General features: G+C 43.9%; 1 protein-coding gene across 3 annotated transcripts in view; it reads right to left on the reverse strand.

Annotated features, from left to right (window-relative positions):
• Positions 1–2,065: 2,065 nt before the first annotated feature.
• ube2e3 (ubiquitin-conjugating enzyme E2E 3 (UBC4/5 homolog, yeast)) overlaps positions 2,066–21,993 on the reverse strand; it is a 53,778-nt gene continuing 33,850 nt past the window's right edge. For all 3 annotated transcript variants that reach the window (XM_021579537.2, XM_036959126.1, XM_021579538.2), the window contains exons 4-6: positions 16,683–16,815; positions 3,406–3,553; positions 2,066–2,932 (exon numbers count right to left, since the gene is read on the reverse strand). In XM_021579537.2, the coding sequence (XP_021435212.1) occupies positions 2,835–2,932; positions 3,406–3,553; positions 16,683–16,815 (379 nt within the window). In that variant the 3' untranslated portion in view covers positions 2,066–2,834. The remainder of the gene's footprint in view (positions 2,933–3,405; positions 3,554–16,682; positions 16,816–21,993) is intronic.

The raw sequence follows: 21,993 nt of genomic DNA on the forward strand, positions 1-21,993 counted from the left end.
TCTCCACCCTTTCAATCTTTGAAAAGATAATGAATTACTCTCTCCTTATGCTTCAATTTCTCTTCCTCTGTCTCCCTACTGTGATAATTCCAGTCAGAATTCCTGATATATACAGTGTAATTCATGTTAAACACAATGTGATAACTACACTGAACAAAAATAGAAACGCAACATGTAAAGTGTTGGTTCCATGTTTCATGAGTTGGAATATAAAATCCCAGAAATTGTCCATGAACACAAAAAGCTTATTTTACATCCCTGTTGCTGAAAATGTCTCCTTTACCAAGATAATTGATCCCCCTTACAGGTGTGGCATATCAAGAAGCTGATTAAACAGCATGATCATTACACAGGTGCACCTTGTGCTGGGAACAATACAATGCCACTTTAAAATGTGAGGTTTTGTCACACAACACAATGCCACAGATGTCTCAAGTTTTGAGGGAGCACGCAATTGGTATGCTGACTGGAATGATGTCCACCAGAGCTGATGCCAGAGATTTTAATGTAAATGTCTTTACCATAAGCTGCCTCCAACACCGTTTTAGAGACTACAGACCACATGTAGCCACGCCAGCCCAGGACTTCCACATCCGGCTTCTTCACCTACGGGATCCTCTGAGGGGGGATGGGGGGGTGCTGGGAGGTATTTCTATCTGTAATAAAGCCCTTTTGTGAGGAAAAACTCATTACGATTGGCTGGGTCTGGCTCCCATCGCTGCACCCCTGCCCTGTCATGTGAAATCCATAGATTAGGGCCTAATTTATTTATTTCAGTTCTGATTTCATTATATGAACTGTAGCTGAGTAAAATCTTTGAAATTGTTGCACGTACCTTTCATATTTTTGTTCAGTATAGTTTAGAATTTCAACTAGACATTTATCTTATAAGCATCTCTTCCCATCTAGTCTTAAAAAAGTCGGAATCATCAGATACACCGCAAGTAATCATTTACTTGCTGTGGTTTCTCAACGCATCATATGAATATCGCTTCATTAAACCAGCAACATGCTATCTATCTATGGTCATAGAGCATAACTCAATGTAGAACAAGACCACGAGTACTAGAACAATAGCCTCTTCCAGGTGTGTGTAGTTCAAAGATCCAACCACAAGGGGGTGGTCTAACTATGAGAGGGTGATTTTAAGGGTGAAATTGCCCCTAGAAACAGATCTAGGATCAGCTTGCAATAACAACAGCCTAACCTCAGCAATTGCGACAAAACACAGACCAGTATGTAGTGGTACCTATGCCTTAATCCTAAAGCACCAGGTATTCTTCTATCCATCTCCTGGGTTATGATACGGGCCAGAGAATCTCTATCTCTCACTCCACTGTTGAGGCTAGACAGTGAACATAGAACAATTAGCCCGGACACTGACAGCAGCTACACTTCAGAGACCAACTCTTGAACCACACATCAAACAAGTCCGAGATCGATAGAGAATAATGAAGAAACCCACGTCAATAAAAAACGAAAACCTGTATCTATGTTTATAGAGTACAGAGGCCGCTAGCAAAAATAGAGATAACACTATATCTACTAAATCTACGACAGTTACAACATTCAACTTGAATAGCATTTACCATTTTCTCTCTTTCCATCCTTCAACGTTTTGTTTTATTCTCATAGGATTTAACTTCAAGAGATGGAGAGCTGCGTCTGTTTCCCCTTTTATGTGTACTTCAAGTCTAGGTCGATTTGAGCACCGTCTTTTCCTACAGGCATCAGTCCTCATATGGTAATAGCAGGTGTAGAATCAGTATGAAATTATACATCTCAAGAGATAACAGTATGGCAGTTTGCAGAGCAGCAGTTCTGAGTGTCCAACTGTATGTAACATAATGACATTGTCTTGGTCATTTCCCGGGGTTCTCTCATTCCTCTCATTGGCTCTGAACAAATTGAGCCTTTCTCTATGTCCCAAATGGCAACCTATCCTCTATGTAGTGCCCTTCTTCGCATGGGCTCTGGTTACAAGTCAGAATATGGTGTCATTTGGGATGCAACCCTGGTTATTGAATGCCAGCTGCCAATGTCAATCATCCATGAGTTTACACTGTACAATTCAACCCTTGGGGACAAGTTTATTGTGTTTTGGGGATGTTACAGTGGTGGCTCATCTTTTGTTGAGCTACAAAAAGGTTTCAATGAAATCTCGTTTTCATTACAAATTGACAAGGTAAAACAGAGTCATCACAACAGTATAATGTAACTACATAACTGGAAATGGGTGTCTGGCTTTCATATAAATGACATCATCATCTCTAATAATCTACATCAGCTAGTTGTTTTTTCTTCTTTAACTTCATACAGATAATGGAGAAGGCTAAAATGCACCATAATATTTGGTTGAGACTTTAGGAATAGTTTCCTTTATTACATCACAAAATACATTTTATTTTTTAATATCCCAAAGAAGCAAGACTTGCAAGTAGAGGCATTTAAACATAACTAAAATCTACAGCGACAAAATTCTACTCCAATATACATTTACCTTTTGTTGGGCATTGTCTTCCGACAGATGGCGTCATTCTAACGCTCTGTGTTGCCATGAACTATCAGTGCAGACAGAGGCGACACTTCGCTATCTGACGTGAGACAATGCCTGCTTGGATCTTTCTCTCTGTCTCTCTTCAGACCCAGTCCTCATAGCAGGGAAAAATGTGGAGGAGTAGAATCAGTAATCAGACATATACACAGAAGTCCGTATTGTAAAGGCTATAAAGATTTGTTGCACGATGTGACGTCGCCTCCGGGACCTTCACACTGCAGGCAGGGGGACTGGGTGGACAGGGGATCAGACAGGACGGGGTTAGGGGTCGTGACCTCTAAGTGGCGTATCTCTTGGTCCACTGTCGGGCTATCCTGTCATGCTCGGCTCTGTTGGTCAGGTACTGAGTGGCAATGCTACCAACCAGAGGGTCAGCTGAGGAGAGGAAAGGGAGAAGACAGGAAAGAGATGAGCAACGCATTAGTAAGAGGGTTGCGGAAGTCTAAAATGACTGAAGAGGAAAGGGATGAGACAGTCATGAGTAAGAGGCCTTAGTCATTGGTAAGAGGACGAACTTAGATCAAGTCTCAAGCCAGGCATACAGGACTGCTTCGTGTTTTGTTTTTGTATAAATTACTTCATTCAAGTAGAAATTGAAGCATGCATAAACATTTATGGCTGTCCCATTATCCCATCCCTGACACAGCGCAGACATTCCACAAGTCAAGTGCAGTGTAATCTCTTTGGTTTTGAGGCTTGCTTTGGGGTTACAGTCTGTTACTGGTGTACAGTATATTTACTGTATGTCTGATTGGTTGACTGCTGTGTCACTCACCAGGGTTGCAGTCTGTTACATGTGTACAGTATATATACTATATGTCTGATTGGTTGACCACTGTGTCACTCACCAGGGTTACAGTCTGTGAGCAGGGAACAGATGGACAGCAGCACCTTGGAGATGGTGAGGGCGGGGCTCCAGTTGTCCTTCAGGATATCCAGGCAGATCACACCCTGACTGTTGATGTTACAGTGGTAGATCCTGGTGCGGAATGTCACCTACGGAATGAAATAAAGCAGATCTAACATCACCTAAGAAATAACATAAAGTAGATCCAGATGGATCAAACCCTGACTGTCGATGATACAGTGGTAGTTCCAGGCGCAGAATGTCACCTAGGAGACAACATAAAGTAAATATATACAGTTGAAGTCGGAAGTTTACATACACAAATACATTTAAACTCAGTTTTTCACAATTCCTGACATTTAATCAGAGTAAAAATTCCCTGGCTTAGATCAGTTAGGATCACCACTTTAGTTTAAGAATGTGAAATGTCAGAATAATAGTAGAGAATGATTTATTTCAGCTTTTTTTCTTTCGTCACATTCCCAATGTGTCAGAAGTTTACATACACTCAATTAGTATTTGTTAGTATTGCCTTTAAATGATTTAACTTGGGTCAAATGTTTCTGGTAGCCATCCACAAGATCCCACAATAAGTTGGGTGAATTTTGGCCCATTCCTCCTGACAGAATTGGTGTAAATGAGTCAGGTCTGTAGGCCTCCTTGCTCGCACACGCCTTTTCAGTTCTGCCCACCAATTTTCTATGGGATTGAGGTCAGGGCTTTGTGATGGCCACTCCAATACCTTGACTTTGTTGTCCTTAAGCAATTTTGCCACAACTTTGGAAGTATGCTTGGGATCATTGTCCATTTGGAAAACCCATTTGTGACCAAGCTTAAACTTCCTGACTGATGCTTGAGATGTTGCTTCAATATATCCACATCATTTTCCTGCCTCATGAAGCCATCTATTTTGTGAAGTGCACCAGTCCCTCCTGCAGCAAAGCACCCCACAACATGCTGCCACCCCCGTGCTTAAAGGTTGGGATGGTGTTTGTTTCATCAGACCAGAGGACATTTCTCAAAAAAGTATGATCTTTGTCCTCATGTACAGTTGCAAACCATAGTCTGGCTTTATTTATGGCGGTTTTGGAGCAGTGGCTTCTTCCTTGCTGAGCGGCCTTTCAGGTTATGTCGATATAGGACTCGTTTATGTGGATATAGATCATGTTGTACCTGTTTCCTCTAACATCTTCACAAGGTCCTTTGCTGTTGTTCTGGGATTGATTTGCACTCCCCCCCTCCAAGGAAGTATATATCTAGGAGACAGAACGCGTCTCCTTCCAGGGCGGTATGACGGCTGCGTGGTTCCATGGTGTTTATACTTGCGTAATATTGTTTGTACAGATGAACGTGGTACCTTCAGGCATTTGGACATTTCTCCCAAGGATGAACCAGACTTGTGGACGTCTACAATCTACTTTCTGAGGTCTTGGCTGATTTCTTTTTATTTTCCCCATCTAAAACAAAATCCAGAAAATCACATTGTATGATTTTTAAGTAATTAATTCGCATTTTATTGCATGACATAAGTATTTGATACATCAGAAAAGCAGAACTTAATATTTGGTACAGAAACCTTTGTTTGCAATTACAGAGATCATACGTTCGGATGAAAAGCGTGCCCAGAGTAAACTTTCTGCTACTCAGGCCCAGAAGTTAATATATGCATGTTATTAGTAGTATTGGATAGAAAACACTCTGAAGTTTCTAAAACGGTTTGAATGAGGTCTGTGAGTATAACAGAACTCATTTGGCAGGCGAAAACCTGAGAAAAATCCAACCAGGAAGTGGGAAATCTGAGGTTTGTAGTTTTTCAACTCATTGCCTATCAAATATACAGTGTCTGTGGGGACATATTGCACTTCCTAAGGCTTCCACTAATGTCAACAGTCTTTAGAACGTTGTTTGAGGCTTCTACTGTGAAGTGGGGGTGAATGAGAGCGTGCCAGAGTGGCATGAGCTGATCACGCGCACACCCGTGAGAGCGACCTGCGTTCCATTGCATTTCTAAAGACAAAGGAATTCTCCGGTTGGAACATTATTGAAGATTTATGTTAAAAACATCCTAAAGATTTAATCTATACATCGTTTGACATGTTTCTACGAACTGTAATATAATTTTAAAAACTTTTCGTCTGAACTTTCGCCTGGACTTGCCCGTACCTCGTGAGTTTGGATTTGTTTACTAAACGCGCTAACAAAAGGAGGTATTTGGTCATAAATTATGGACTTTATGGAACAAAACAAACATTTATTGTGGAACTTGGATTCCTGGGAGTGCATTCTGATGAAGATCATCAAAGGTAAGTGAATATTTATAACGCTATTTCTGACTTTTACTGACTTCACAACATGGCAGGTATCTGCATGGCTTGTTTTTGTTTCTGAGCGCCGTACTCAGATTATTGCATGGTTGGCTTTTTCCGTAAAGCTTTTTTGAAATCTGACACAGTAGTTGTATTAAGGAGAAGTATATCTATAAATCTGTGCATAATACTTGTATGTTTTATCAAAGTTTACTATTTCTGTAAATTGATGTGGCTTCGCCGGATGTTTTCGAGGAACAACATTACTGACCATAAAGCGGCAATGTAAACTGAGATTTGTGGATATAAATATGAACTTTATCGAACAAAACATACATATATTGTGTAACATGAAGTCCTATGAGTGCCATCTGATGAAGATCATCAAAGGTTAGTGATTCATTTTATATCTATTTCTGCTTTTTGTGACTCCTCTCTTTGGCTGGAAAATGGCTGTATGTGTTTTTGTGACTAGGCTCTGACCTAACATAATCATATGGTGTGCTTTCGCTGTAAAGCCTTTTTTAAATCGGACACAATGCGTAGATTAACAAGAAGTTAAGCTTTAATTTGGTGTATTGCACTTGTGAATGTATGAAAGTTAAATATTTCAAAAAAATATTTTTTTAATTCCGCTAGCGGAACCCCTAGCCCTAACAAGTTTAACAAGACATTTGTGGAGTGGTTGAAAAACGAGTTTAATTGATTCCAACCTAGTGTATGTAAACTTCCGACTTCAACTGTACACTGGCTAGGAAACAACACATACATACAGATCAGTATGCCCTGATTGTTTTTGTTAGGCCCACTTTCCTCAAATGAAAACTGACCTGTGGAAGAGGAGGAAGGCATGAAACACATTCAGGCTTTATCAGCCAGCCAGATAAGATAAGCTACAGTGTTAACAATTGGGTCAACAATAAAGCATGCAAGGGTCACGAGCTAGAACATTTACTGAGGAGCTAGAACATTTACAGAGGACAAAGAACGTTTACTGACATTTACATTTTAGTCATTTTGCAGACGCTCTTATCCAGAGCGACTTGCAGTAGCAATTATGGTTAAGTGTCTTGGTCAAGGGCACATCGACATATTTTTCACTAAGTCGGCTCGGGGATTTGAAACCAAACCTCTACTGGCCCAAAGCTCTTAATTGCTAGGCTACCTAGGAGGAGCGAGAACATTTACTGTGGAACAAGAACATTCCCAAACATCCACAGCTCCCTGGCTGTTAAGTATGCAGATACTGTCGTCATCTGTTTTTCTTTACTTTTGTGTTATTGACTGTACATTTGTTTAGGTGTAACTCTGTGTTGTTTTTGTCGCACTGCTTTGCTTTATCTTGGCCAGGTCGCAGTTGTAAATTATTATTTTTTTCTCAATTGGCCTATCTGGTTAAATAAATGTGAAATAATTGATTTCAATTACTGTAGAATCTTGTACTGTGACCACCATAGGGACCTTGAATGGGATTTGAATTCATAACCTCTCAGTCGCTAACAACCTGAAATGTCCTGATACAGTGCAGCTACACCACCGGACCTGTGAGTGTGAAATACATATGGGCCACATACATATTGGCAGGAATGCATTTCTGCATTATTCAACGCTGCCCAGAATCAAGTAAATAATTGTGCAATTATCACCACCAACGTAACATTTACATAAAACTAGCAGTGCTCAAGCAGCTGTTGTAGCAGTTTAAGTGTTTGATGGTTTGATGGTTATGCCGATGCAAGTCAAGCACCTCTTTTCTGCAAACTTTGTAAGAGCATGCGTCACTAATGAGCTGCACTGTAAAGAGGTTATTGTGCTTTTTACAGTAAGTTAATTGCAACTTGTTGCAAGAAGTTGCTGTGAATTTGTCATTTTTTACTTGGAAACTACTAGTTAGTAAGTTATTGTCAAATTAACAGATACATACTGCCAATTTTTGGGGGACAGTAACCAATCTTTGCTCGTAACCTACTGTGCATTCACCGACTCTTCTGTTGACAACATGTGCATCACTTGCTGATTGGCAGCATAGTTTGTTGTTGTAAATTGAATGACAAAATACAGTTCAGCTGTGGAAATACATAAAAAGTAGCTGGTAACTTACTATAAAATAATCAGTGTATCATGTTAATTTGCATGACGGACAAAAAGTAGTCTACCCATGTGCATTGCAATTGACAGTAAACATATATCAAAACACAAATACAGTATCCTATTACAGCAATGGCTAACATGTTGGACCACATTATTTCACATGTGGAAAATCACATGATTTGACATTTCACATGTGAAATTATGTGAAAACTTCACATGTGAAAACATGTTTTTGGAACACTTCACGTGACATTTCGCATCATGTAAAAATGTGTTTTTTGAACACTTCATGTGATATTTTACGTGAAAACGTGATTTTGGAACACTTCACATGTGACATTTCACTTGTGAAAATGTGCTTTTGGAACACTTTACAAATTTGGTTTTGAAACTTCACATATGTTTTTCGCATATGTCACATGTTTTTCACATGCGAAGTCACTGTTCAGCTAAAGTATGACCTCACCTGGGATTTGTACACACAACCTCTGGATTTGAGGTATGCTGCCCTTACTGCTGCACAACAAAGTCTGTAACATTCTCATACACATTCAACAACTATAATACACCTCTGCACTTAGCAAAAGAGTGACATCTGCACTGCTATTTTAGTTATCAGTTATTCTGACTTTTCTCTCATCATTGATTACATTTACTTATTTCAGCAATTTGAGGGTTTTCTGTGACGTTGTCTAATGTTGGTGGGCATATTATTTTACTTTGTTACACCTGAATCTCAGATTTGCTAAAAAAATACACTAAATCAGGTGAGAGTATTTTTTAGCAAATCTGAGATGTACTTTGAATTCCAAAGTCTAGAAATACAGGTGAAATGAGTTAATGACACAGAAATGGTGGCGTAGCAGGACGATTGGAATGCAGTGAACCAAGAGGTTGTGAAGTCTAATCCCAGGTAAAGACAGGTTGAATAATAATTACTCTATAAATAAACGTACACAATGTAGTTATGTGTCCAATATGTAAGTTAAAAACACTGTGTGTGTATCATGAAGACGCATTTTTGTTTGCAGGGCATCACCTGTGAAATCTCGTGTGAAAACTTGAGTCCATAAGTGAAAGGTTATGCGATCACGTGAAAATCCACATGTGAAATATCATCATGTGAAGTGTTCCAAAAACACATAGTTTCACGTGAAATGTTTCATTAACACATGGTTTCACATGTGAAAATCCACATCACCACATGTGAATTATTCCAAAAATACATGGTTTCATGTCATGTATTGTCATGTTGTGTCTTGTTTCTGTCCTTTCCCTTCACCCTGTCTCCCTCTGCTGGTCGTTATTAGGTTACCTTTTCTCCCCCTCTTTCCCCCAGCTGTTCCTTGTCTCCTCCTAACTACCTCGTCACCCCTTTTCCCACCTGTTCCCTTTTTCCCTCTGATTAGTCCTCTATATCTCTCTCTGTTTTTGTTTCTGTCTTTGTCGGATTCTTGTTTGTGTTATTCATGCCTGAACCAGACTATCGTCATGTTTGCTGCAACCTTGTCCTGTCCTGTCGGAATCTGCCGGTCCATCTGAGCCTACGTTTGTTTTGTTATTAAAGAAGCTCTGTTTACGTTAATTTGCTTTTGGGTCCTCATTCACGCACCTTAACAGAAGAATCCGACCAAGAATGGACCCAGCGACTTCGGATCCTCTCCACTCAGCCGTCGAGATCCAGGGAGCGATGCTAGGCAGACACGAGCAGGAATTGTCTGCTGCTCGACATGCCGTTGAGACCCTGGCCACCCAAGTCTCCAACCTCACAGAACAGGTTCACCATCTCCGCCTCGATCCACCGGCCACTTCCAGGGCTTTCGAATCTCCGGAGCCCAGAATCAATAACCCGCCGTGTTACTCTGGGGAGCCCACTGAATGCCGCTCGTTCCTCACCCAGTGTGATATTGTGTTTTCTCTCCAGCCCAACACTTACTCCAGGAGCACTGCTCGTGTCGCCTACGTCATATCTCTCCTTACTGGACGGGCTCGTGAGTGGGGCACGGCAATCTGGGAGGCAAGGGCTGAGTGTACTAACCAGTATCAGGACTTTAAGGAGGAGATGATACGGGTTTTTGATCGATCTGTTTTTGGGGAGGAGGCTTCCAGGGTCCTGTCTTCCCTATGTCAAGGTAATCGATCCATAACAGACTACTCTATTGAGTTTCGCACTCTTGCTGCCTCCAGTGGCTGGAACGAGCCGGTTTTGCTCGCTCGTTTTCTGGAGGGTCTCCGCGCAGAGGTAAAGGATGAGATTCTCTCCCGGGAGGTTCCTTCCAGCGTGGATTCCTTGATTGAACTCGCTATTTGCATTGAGCGACGGGTTGATCTTCGTCACCGAGCTCGTGGAAAGGAGCTCGCGTTCTCCGTTGCCCCCCTCTCCGCATCACTACCATCTTCCTCTGCCGGCTCGGGTGCTGAGCCTATGCAGCTGGGAGGTATCCGCATCTCGACTAAGGAGAGGGAACGGAGAATCACCAACCGCCTCTGTCTCTATTGCGGTTCTGCTGGTCATTTTGTCACTTCATGTCCAGTAAAAGCCAGAGCTCATCAGTAAGCGGAGGGCTACTGGTGAGCGCTACTACTCCTGTCTCTCCTTCAAGATCCTGCACTACCTTGTCGGTCCATCTACGCTGGACCGGTTCGTCAGCTTCCTGCAGTGCCTTAATAGACTCTGGGGCGGAGGGCTGTTTTATGGACGAGACCTGGGCTCGGGAACATGACATTCCTCTCAGACAGTTAAGGGAGCCCACGGCCTTGTTCGCCTTGGATGGTAGTCCTCTCCCCAGGATTCAGCGTGAGACGCTACCTTTAACCCTCACTGTCTCTGGTAATCATAGCGAAACCATTTCTTTTTTAATTTTTCGTTCACCTTTTACACCTGTTGTTTTGGGCCATCCCTGGCTAGTTTGTCATAATCCTTCTATTAATTGGTCTAGTAATTCTATCCTCTCCTGGAACGTCTCTTGTCATGTGAAATGTTTAATGTCTGCTATCCCTCCTGTTTCCTCTGTCTCTTCTTCACAGGAGGAGCCTGGTGATTTGACAGGGGTGCCGGAGGAATATCACGATCTGCGCACGGTGTTCAGTCGGTCCAGGGCCACCTCTCTTCCTCCACACCGGTCGTATGATTGTAGTATTGATCTCCTTCCGGGAACCACTCCCCCCCGGGGTAGACTATACTCTCTGTCGGCTCCCGAACGTAAAGCTCTCGAAGATTATTTGTCTGTAGCTCTTGCCGCCGGTACCATAGTCCCCTCCTCCTCTCCCGCCGGAGCGGGGTTTTTTTTTGTTAAGAAGAAGGACGGGTCCCTGCGCCCCTGCATAGATTATCGAGGGCTGAATGACATAACAGTGAAGAATCGTTATCCGCTTCCTCTTATGTCTTCAGCCTTCGAGATCCTGCAGGGAGCCAGGTTTTTCACTAAGTTGGACCTTCGTAACGCTTACCATCTCGTGCGCATCAGGGAGGGGGACGAGTGGAAGACGGCGTTTAACACTCCGTTAGGGCACTTTGAATACCGGGTTCTTCCTTTCGGCCTCGCTAACGCTCCAGCTGTCTTTCAGGCATTAGTCAATGATGTCCTGAGAGACATGCTGAACATCTTTGTTTTCGTTTACCTTGACGATATCCTGATTTTTTCACCGTCACTCCAGATTCATGTTCAGCACGTTCAACGTGTCCTCCAGCGCCTTTTAGAGAATTGTCTTTTTGTGAAGGCTGAGAAGTGCACTTTTCATGCCTCCTCCGTCACATTTCTCGGTTCTGTTATTTCCGCTGAAGGCATTAAGATGGATCCCGCTAAGGTCCAGGCTGTCATTGATTGGCCCGTCCCTAAGTCACGCGTCGAGCTGCAGCGCTTTCTCGGCTTCGCGAACTTCTATCGTCGTTTCATCCGTAATTTCGGTCAGGTGGCAGCTCCTCTCACAGCCCTTACTTCTGTCAAGACGTGCTTTAAGTGGTCCGTTTCCGCCCAGGGAGCTTTTGATCTCCTCAAGAATCGTTTTACATCCGCTCCTATCCTTGTTACACCTGACGTCTCTAGACAGTTCGTGGTCGAGGTTGACGCGTCAGAGGTGGGCGTGGGAGCCATTCTTTCTCAGCGCTCCCTCTCTGACGACAAGGTCCACCCTTGCGCGTATTTTTCTCATCGCCTGTCGCCGTCGGAACGTAACTATGATGTGGGAAACCGCGAACTGCTCGCCATCCGCTTAGCCCTAGGCGAATGGCGACAGTGGTTGGACGGGGCGACCGTTCCTTTTGTCGTTTGGACTGACCATAGGAACCTTGAGTACATCCGTTCTGCCAAACGACTTAATGCGCGTCAGGCGCGCTGGGCGCTGTTTTTCGCTCGTTTCGAGTTCGTGATTTCTTATCGTCCGGGCTCTAAGAACACCAAGCCTGATGCTTTATCTCGTCTCTTCAGTTCTTCAGTAGCCTCCACTGACCCCGAGGGGATTCTCCCTGAGGGGCGTGTTGTCGGGTTGACTGTCTGGGGAATTGAGAGGCAGGTAAAGCAAGCACTCACTCAAACTCCGTCGCCGCGCGCTTGTCCCAGGAACCTTCTTTTCGTTCCCGTTCCTACTCGTCTGGCCGTTCTTCAGTGAGCTCACTCTGCCAAGTTAGCCGGCCACCCTGGCGTTCGGGGTACGCTTGCTTCCATTCGCCAGCGTTTTTGGTGGCCCACCCGGGAGCATGACACGCGTCGCTTCGTGGCTGCTTGTTCAGTCTGCGCGCAGACTAAGTCCGGTAACTCCCCTCCTGCCGGCCGTCTCAGGCCGCTTCCCATTCCCTCTCGACCGTGGTCTCACATCGCCTTAGATTTTGTCACCGGACTGCCTTCGTCAGCGGGGAAGACTGTTATTCTTACGGTTGTCGACAGGTTCTCTAAGGCGGCTCATTTTATTCCCCTTGCTAAGCTTCCTTCTGCTAAAGAGACGGCACAAATCATCATCGAGAATGTTTTCAGAATTCATGGCCTTCCGTCAGACGTCGTTTCGGACAGAGGTCCGCAATTCACGTCTCAATTTTGGAGGGAGTTTTGCCGTTTGATTGGGGCTTCCGTCAGTCTCTCTTCCGGCTTTCACCCCCAGTCTAACGGTCAAGCAGAACGGGCCAATCAGACTATTGGTCGCATCTTACGCAGTCTTTCTTTTCGCAACCCTGTGTCTTGGTCAGAACAGCTCCCCTGGGCAGAATACGCCCACAACTCGCTTCCTTCGTCTGCGACCGGGCTATCTCCTTTTCAGAGTAGCCTCGGGTACCAGCCTCCGCTGTTCTCATCTCAGTTCGCCGAGTCCAGCGTCCCCTCCGCTCAGGCTTTTGTCCAACGTTGCGAGCGCACCTGGAAGAGGGTCAGGTCTGCACTTTGCCGTTATAGAGCGCAGACTGTGAGGGCTGCTAATAAGCGTAGAACTAAGAGTCCTAGATATTGTCGCGGTCAGAGAGTTTGGCTCTCCACTCAGAACCTTCCCCTTAAGACCGCTTCTCGCAAGTTGACCCCGCGGTTCATTGGTCCGTTCCGTATTTCTCAAATCATTAATCCTGTCGCAGTTCGACTTCTTCTTCCGCGATATCTTCGTCGCGTCCACCCGGTCTTCCATGTCTCCTGTATCAAGCCCGTTCTTCGCGCCCCCGCTCGTCTCCCCCCCCCCCCCCCCCATCCTTGTCGAGGGCGCACCCATCTACAGGGTCCGTAGGATTTTGGACATGCGTCCTCGGGGCCGTGGTCATCAGTACCTAGTAGATTGGGAGGGGTACGGTCCTGAGGAGAGGAGTTGGGTTCCCTCTCGGGACGTGCTGGACCGTGCGCTGATCGAGGATTTCCTCCGTTGCCGCCAGGTTTCCTCCTCGAGTGCGCCAGGAGGCGCTCGGTGAGTGGGGGGGTACTGTCATGTATTGTCATGTTGTGTCTTGTTTCTGTCCTTTCCCTTCACCCTGTCTCCCTCTGCTGGTCGTTATTAGGTTACCTTTTCTCCCCCTCTTTCCCCCAGCTGTTCCTTGTCTCCTCCTAACTACCTCGTCACCCCTTTTCCCACCTGTTCCCTTTTTCCCTCTGATTAGTCCTCTATATCTCTCTCTGTTTTTGTTTCTGTCTTTGTCGGATTCTTGTTTGTGTTATTCATGCCTGAACCAGACTATCGTCATGTTTGCTGCAACCTTGTCCTGTCCTGTCGGAATCTGCCGGTCCATCTGAGCCTACGTTTGTTTTGTTATTAAAGAAGCTCTGTTTACGTTAATTCGCTTTTGGGTCCTCATTCACGCACCTTAACAGTTTCACATGTGCAAAACGTGGAAATGTCACATGTGGAATCATGTGATTTTCCACATGTGAAATTATGTGGTGTTTACATAAGGGAAGTCTTTTAACATCCATCCCATTGAGGCCTTCTCTCTCTGAGCAGCCCTTATTGCAGGGGAAACCAATTAGGGCCACGCACAGCCAATGATCTTAATGATACCACTAGCTGTTTATGGCTTTGACATTAGAGGGAGAGAGAGATAAGAGAGAGAGAAAGAGACAGAGAGCGAGAGAGAAAGAGAGGAGAGAGAGAGTAGAGCGAGAGCAGACTTGTTCAGAGGCGGTGTGGTTCCCCTCCATGCTACCAATTACCCTGGGGTCTGACTCCCTCTCCCTCTCCAGTCAAACTGTATATGCCATCTTTATGACATGTTAATAGAAACCAGACGAGCCAGACTCAGTCTTGTATTACCATAACCACTGTAAAGGCTAATCCCATCACTGTAAACAGCAGATTTGTGTTGAATAATAAAACTGTTAGACAGAGCAAACATATCATGACACCCCCTCAGTCCAGTATAGAGTATAGAGTGGTACAGCTTTTAGTTCTGAGGGTGATTTCTCCTAAATAGATTATGTTAGTTTTATGTGAAATGGGATTGCTTTCTATGAAATAACCCTATTGCTCCCCTCCACTAGCAGAAAGCTATTATGATCCTGATTATATCCACCTCCCGTATAGTTTTCTCAGAAACATAATAGGCAGTGTAGCCTGTTGTAGCCTTTTCCTGAGAATATATGCTTCTAAAAAAGAGGAGCCCCTGCAGTGCCTATAACAGACAAGAAGCTGCATCCCAAAAGGCACCCTACTCCCTGCCTTCAGAAAGTATTCATACCCCTTGAATTATTCCACATTTTGTTGTGTTACAGCCTGATTTCAAAATTGATTAAATATATTTTTTACACACAATACCCCCTAACGACAAAGGGAAAACATGTTTATTGAAATGTTTGCACATTTATTGAAATTTAAAAACAGAAATGTCTCATTTACATAAGTATTCACACCCCTGGGTTAATCCTTTGTAGAAGCACATTTGGCAGGGATTATAGCTGTGAGTCTTTCTGGGTAAGTTTATAAGCTTTCCACACCTGGATTGCACAACATTTGTCCATTATTCGTTTGAAATTTCTTCAAGCTCTGTCAAATTGGTTATTGATCATTGCTAGACAACCATGTTCAGGTCTTGCCATAGATTTTCAAGTAGATTTAAGTCAAAACTGTAACTCGGCCACTCAGGAACATTCACTGGCTTCTTGGTAAGCAACTACAGTGTAGATTTGGCCTTGTGTTTTAGCTGCATTCCGTTTATTTTTATCCTGAAAAACTCCCCAGTCCTTAACGATTACAAGTATACCCATAACATAATGCAGCCACCACTATAATGGGGCTCCCGAGTGGCGCAGCGGTCTAAGGCACTACATTGCATGCAGCAGTGCTAGAGGCATTACTACTTTGTTGGGTTCATATCCTGGGCTGTGCCACAACCAGCCATGGTCGTGAGTCCCATAGGGAACTGCAATGTTGTTGATCCATCCTCAGTTTTCTCCTATCACATCCATTAAACTCTGTAACCGTTTTAAAGTCACCATTGGCCTCATGGTGAAATCCCTGAGCGGTTTCCTTCGTCTCCGGTTAGGAAGGACGCCTGTATCTTTGTAGTGACTAGGTGTATTGATACACCATCCAACGTGTAATTAATAGCTTCACCATGCTCAAAGGGATATTTCAATGTTTTACCCACCTACCAATAGGAAAACCTCCCCCCCTTGCCTTTGTGGTTCAATCTGTGTTTGAAATTCACTGCTTGATTGAGGGACCTTACAGATAATTGTATGTGTGGAGGACAGAGATGATGTAGTCATTCATAAATCATGTTAAACACTATTGCACAGAGAGTGAATCCATGCAACGTATTATGGGACTTGATAAGCACATTTTTACTCCTGCTTGTCATACAAAGGGGTTGAATACTTATTGATCCTAGACATTTCCACTTTTCCTTTTTTATTAATTTGTAAACATTTCTAAAAACATAATTCCACTTTGACATTATGTGGTATTGTGTGTATACTAAAGTAGTGCACTATGTAGGGAATAGTGGGCATTTGGGACACACAGAGACTCTGCTGGGCTTCTCTCTTAGTGGCTGCTGCTGCTGCCTCTCTTTCTCAATAATAACAGCATTGTGTTAAATGGCTCAGGGTTATTTTGGTCCCCTGGTCTCCACAGTCATGTGACAGTAGAGCAGAGTGCTGTAGTGTAACTGCTGCTGTGTAGTAGCCTCAAGGAGATGATGGCTGGGCAGCGCCAGTTAGTCAAAAACACAAGACAAGACATCATGTTAATCAGCCTCAAGGTTTCAACTGATGACCTCAGCAAACTCCTGTCAGCCCTGACCTCCATGTAGAACAATAGAGGACTAACTGCAGACAGAGTCTGCGTCCTAAACGGCACCCTATTCCCTACATAGGGAACAAGGTGACATTTGGGACGCAAGCAGAGGCTCCCATGTTACTGAACTGTTTAACCAACCACCTCTAAACCTTATAAAGCAAGTGAATAAAGCGTACTGTACCTTTGGTGGCTTGAAGGGGTAGTCGGATGAGAAGGTGATATCTAGGAAGAAGACCCCTCCCTCATACACAGAGCCTGGTGGTCCCAGGATGGTGGATCTCCATTCATAGATGTTGTCTCCCTTGGGTCCCGCACTGCAAATACACAAAGACAACAGCCAGAGTAAGTGAAACCCTTTCTGCCTTTATTGTTAAGCCAGACAAAGACTTACAGGATAAAAAGTTGCACTCAATAAAACTGTGGAAACATTCAATAATGTGAGGGTCTTTATTTCATGACTTGATTTTTGTACCCTGCTGCTACCTATTACACCTCAGTTCCTGAGTTAGAGACCAGCATCACTCCTCCAGACCCATTTAAATGGATGTAAATGGACAAGCTATCACAGGGGAAAGTCACACAGTCAGGGCTCTGCCTGAATAGGCTGTAGAAGCATATCTGAACAGGAGAGATAGCTAGCTATGTGTTAATGTAGCACTCAGACAAGCAGGTGAATGAGGGGGTGGAAGCTGCCTTGAGCAGACAGACACTTATCTACAATGTCCTCACTATTCACCCTCGGCTCTATTACCATGTGATGAAAAGACATCACACGCACGCACGCCCACACACACACACACACACACACACACACACACACACACACACACACACACACACACACGTCTGTCAGTAGCCTTGAGAAAGAGAGAGAGAGACAGAGAGGCTACTCACCACTCACCAGTCTCTCAGTAAAGTACTCGACCCATTGTCAATAGGACAATTGATAAAAATACACCCTGATTACAGCACTGTCAATAATACGGGTATAAATAAAATCAATACGACTGTACAAATGTATGATCACTAGCCTTGTCCCATATTGTATACGATGTCAGTCAGAGAAGTTAAATCAAACACAGGCTGATCATTATTATAATCCTGGTTTTGGAGCAAAATAAAACAGTTTGTTTTACCCATAAGATCTAGACAAAGAACTCTGAGCTAGAAGACAAAGGGACAGAATGCCAAAACAGGTGATGATGCTTTAACTATAGCCATCTGTCCTTCACTGGAGATATCTGGTGGTAGAGACAGATCAATCTTTTCACCTCTTCCCTCCACACATCAATCTGACAAGCCTTCAGCAGAGGCATGAGAAGCCCTTCTTTAAGCTGCCAGCCTGGCTGTCTGAGAGACACTCCCTCACCTTGTTACCTGATCTCACTGTTACTTACTATACAGGAGACTTTCATTTAGGAATAACGGTACATCTAGCCTGGTGCTAGATCTGTTTGCCCTGTATTATGGTTAACTTTGGGTAACACTTTATTTGGATAGGCTATCTGAAGATGCTCTACAGACTATGCACAGACTATCAGTAACATGTAAACTATCTATTAAGCCAGACCCTAGCTCTAACCCTAACCTTAACCCTAACCCTTATTCTAAACCTTACCCTAACCGTAACCTTAGCAAGCAGTTGCTTATCAACAGAGAGTTTGTTGATAGTATGACCATCTACAGATGGAAGAGCAGGACTATCCAAAAAAAGCGTGACCCAACTATGACCATAGGAGTCGGCTATACAGCACAAACAGATCTGGGACCAGGCTTATGTAAACCTGTCCCTTAATGTACATATCTCAAGGAATCTAGGATATGTTACGTGCAGAGATCCACAGCCTACAACCTGTTCAGGCCAGCCATCCCGGATTCGCCTCTTCACTGTTGACGTTGAGACTGGTGTTTTGCGGGTACTATTTAATGAAGCTGCCAGTTGAGGGCTTGTGAGGCGCCTGTTTCTCAAACTATACACTCTAATGTACTTGTCCTCTTGCTCAGTTGTGCACTGGGGCCCCCGCTCCTCTTTCTATTCTGGTTAGAGCCAGTTTGCACTGTTCTGTGAAGGGAGTAGTACACAGCGTTGTACGAGATCTTTGGTTTCTTGGCAATTTCTCGCATGGAATAGTCTTCACTGTTGCAGTTGTTGACACAAAGCAGTGTGCCTGGTACCTACTACCTTACCCCTTTCAAAAGCACTTAAATATTTTTTGTCTTGCCCATTCTCACTCTGAATGGTACACATACACAATCCATGTCTCATTTGTCTCAAGGCTTAACAATCTTTCATTAACCTGCCTCCTCCCCTTCATCTACACTGATTGAAGAGGATATAGCAAGTGACATCAAGAAGGGATCATAGCTGTCACCTGGATTCACCCAGTCACTCTATATCATGGAAACAGAAGTTGATCTGTTTCCATCGTTCAACAGAAGTTGTTTTGTCCACTCTGTATATCACTCATTGGCCTATTCCTCTGTTCTGGCACATATCTACTATTTCCAGGGATCCTCTCAGAATCCCTCACCCTTCATCCACCCTCCACTACTTTCTTCACTGCCTCAGAATACGACACCTTCTGCACTACTCTGACCCTGGCCACGTCAACCTGCCTCTCTCACACCAGACACCTCCGATCCCCAGTAACATGGGCACCACTACAGTTGACACACACAACTTTTCCCACAAAAACTACAAATTCCTCTGTCCCATGTCCTCCTGCACACTTCCCACATCCTGGATTCTCGCTCCTACACACTGCTGCAACATGCCCATAAACGTGACACCTATAACACCGCAGTGTATTTGGCACAACAGCTCTAACAGCATAACTCATATATCATAACAGTACTTTATCAGGTAAAGACTATGAATCAAAGCTCAAAATAACAGACCGTGTCACCTCTGTTTCACCATGCTCCCCACCGAATCTGCGTCGCAACGAACGGTGGGTGTCACAAACACCAGGAATCTTCAACTTAAATTGCTCCACCTCCACATTTAACACTACCCCAGAAATCACTCCCTTCAATGGTGCAAAGCAAGATACAGGGCTTTCCCCAAGTTGCATCGCATGGAGCGCCTGTGCCTTCCGAGCTAAGGTAATACAAACAAACATCACAAGTCCACTTCGGGTTACCTTCACCGACTCAACAGCACCCACCATCTTTTCCACCCAACCTGAAACCACCCAAGGATCAGCAAAAAGGCCTGGTTCCACCCTCTTCAAAAATCTCCCTCCCACTGGAACAAATGTATCTTTATCCTAACCATGTCTATCAATGCTAGGCTCGGGCTTCGAGCTCCTCACAACACCTTCTACCCCTTCCATTTCACCTCCAGAACTCAAACTGGCGTCCGGCTCACTCTGTTTGAACTTGACACCAATCTTCCTCAACATACCTTCTTCCCCATCATCGCTAACCCCAACCTACATGTACAAATGACCTTGACTAACCTGTACCCCTGCACATTAACTCAGTTTCCGGTACACCTTTGATACAGCCTTGTTGTTGTTATTTTATTGTGTTACTTTTTATTTATTTGGTGAATATGTTCTTAACTCTTACGGGCTTGTAAGTAAGCATTTCACAGGAAGGTCTACACATGTTGTACTCGGCACATGTGACAAATACAGTTTGATTTGAATTTTACAGATTCAATCCCATCCTCCTCCCTTCACCAATTACCCTACACCTTCTGAAAATATTTTTAAGCCAAAATCTCTTTTTAGCCTCCTCGAGACATGCTAAGCCCTGTACTCCCTCCACTTCAAACTCAAACTGCTTCCCCTGCTCGAGTCATGTAGCCGATCGTCCCACTCGGAGAGTTCACGGAAATGAACACGATCGAGAAACAACACCACATGACTGAAACTATTTCTTGAATCAAATGTCCTGTTCTGTTTTGCTGAAATATAGGTAAGGTCACATACATTCCTAACACTGATCTGATTAAAATGCATGGAAAACCACATTAATGACTAAAAGTCATTCTAAACAGGATGATAGGAAAAGTGTTTCAAATCTGAACACTAAGAAGATATAGGTGTTTTCCTGGTTGGAAACTGACTGGAAAAAGCTGACTGTCATGTTTAATCTTGCATTCTAAACACCTGTGTTGAAGATGAGAACACCTATTGGCTAATCTAAATGCCTAATGTGTAAGTTTTCAACACTGACGTTTAGGTTAGAAACGTGCCACGTTTCATGGTGTTACAGTGTAGCAATTGGGTAAATAAATGAAACAAGTTCCAGTAGGCTAATATTTTTTAAGCCCGTATGAATTGCTCCCGAGTGGCGGAGCGGTCTAAAGCACTGCATCTCAGTGCTAGAGGCGTTACTACAGGCCCTGGTTTGATCCTGGGTTGCATCACAACCGGCCGTGATCGGGAGTCCCATAGGGCAGCACACAATTGGCACAGTGTCATCCGGGTTAGGGGAAGGTTTGGCCAGGGTAGGCCGTCATTGTAAAATAAGAATTTGTTCATAACTGGCTTGCCTGGTTAAATAAATAAAAATATTGTATTATAGTATAATTACAACTCATATATCGGCCGATATTGGCCTTTTAACGCTATATAACGGTATGGGCCGATAACTCCACCGATACCGATATTCAATAAAAAGGATGAAAAGGGAATCTCATGCTTATCAGAACACGTGTGGCCATTGTCAAGATGTGCCATTATTATCACAATGTATGAAATCAACATTTGAAGCATAGTTATTGGACAATTTGTCTTTTGGATTGCAATTTATGAGAATTCAGTGTGAAATGTTTTAACTTTTTAATTTCCCCGATGTAAAACAGTATTTTAGCAGATATATCGGAATCAGTAAGATGGTGCAGCTGTAAAACCTTTTGAGGATATGAGGACTCATGCCAAATCTTTTCAGTCTCATGAGGGGGAATAGGTTTTGTTGTGCCCTCTTCACGACTGTCTTGGTGTGCTTGGACCATGTTAGTCTGTTGGTGATGTGGACGCCAAGGAACTTGAAGCTCTCAACCTGCTCCACTACAGCCCCGTCGATGAGAATGGGGGCGTGCTCGGTCCTCCTTTTCCTATAGTCCACAATCATCTCCTTTGTCTTGATCACGTTGAGAGAGAGGTTGTTGTCCTTGCACCACACGGTCAGGTCTCTGACCTCCTCCCTTTAGGCTCATTGTTGTCGGTGATCAGGACTACCACTGTTGTGTCATCAGCAAACGTGATGATGGTGTTGGAGTTGTGCCTGGCCGTGCATTCATGAGCGAATGTGCAGGGATAATGGAGTGTTTGGGTTAGATATGTACAGGGGTAAGGTGACTAGGATATATGATAAACAGAGTAGCAGCCGCGTTTAATATGATTGTATGTGAGTGTGTGTGCGTGTGAGCAAATTAAGTGTGTGTGTGTGTATTGGAGTGTCAGTGTGAGTGTGAGTGTGTAGAATGTAGGGCTAACCCCAATTGTTTGGTCGATAGGCTGTTGGTTGATCGAGATTTT

The sequence above is a fragment of the Oncorhynchus mykiss genome, chromosome 22 (genome assembly GCF_013265735.2).
Source record: "Oncorhynchus mykiss isolate Arlee chromosome 22, USDA_OmykA_1.1, whole genome shotgun sequence".
NCBI classification, from domain to species: Eukaryota; Metazoa; Chordata; class Actinopteri; order Salmoniformes; family Salmonidae; genus Oncorhynchus; species Oncorhynchus mykiss.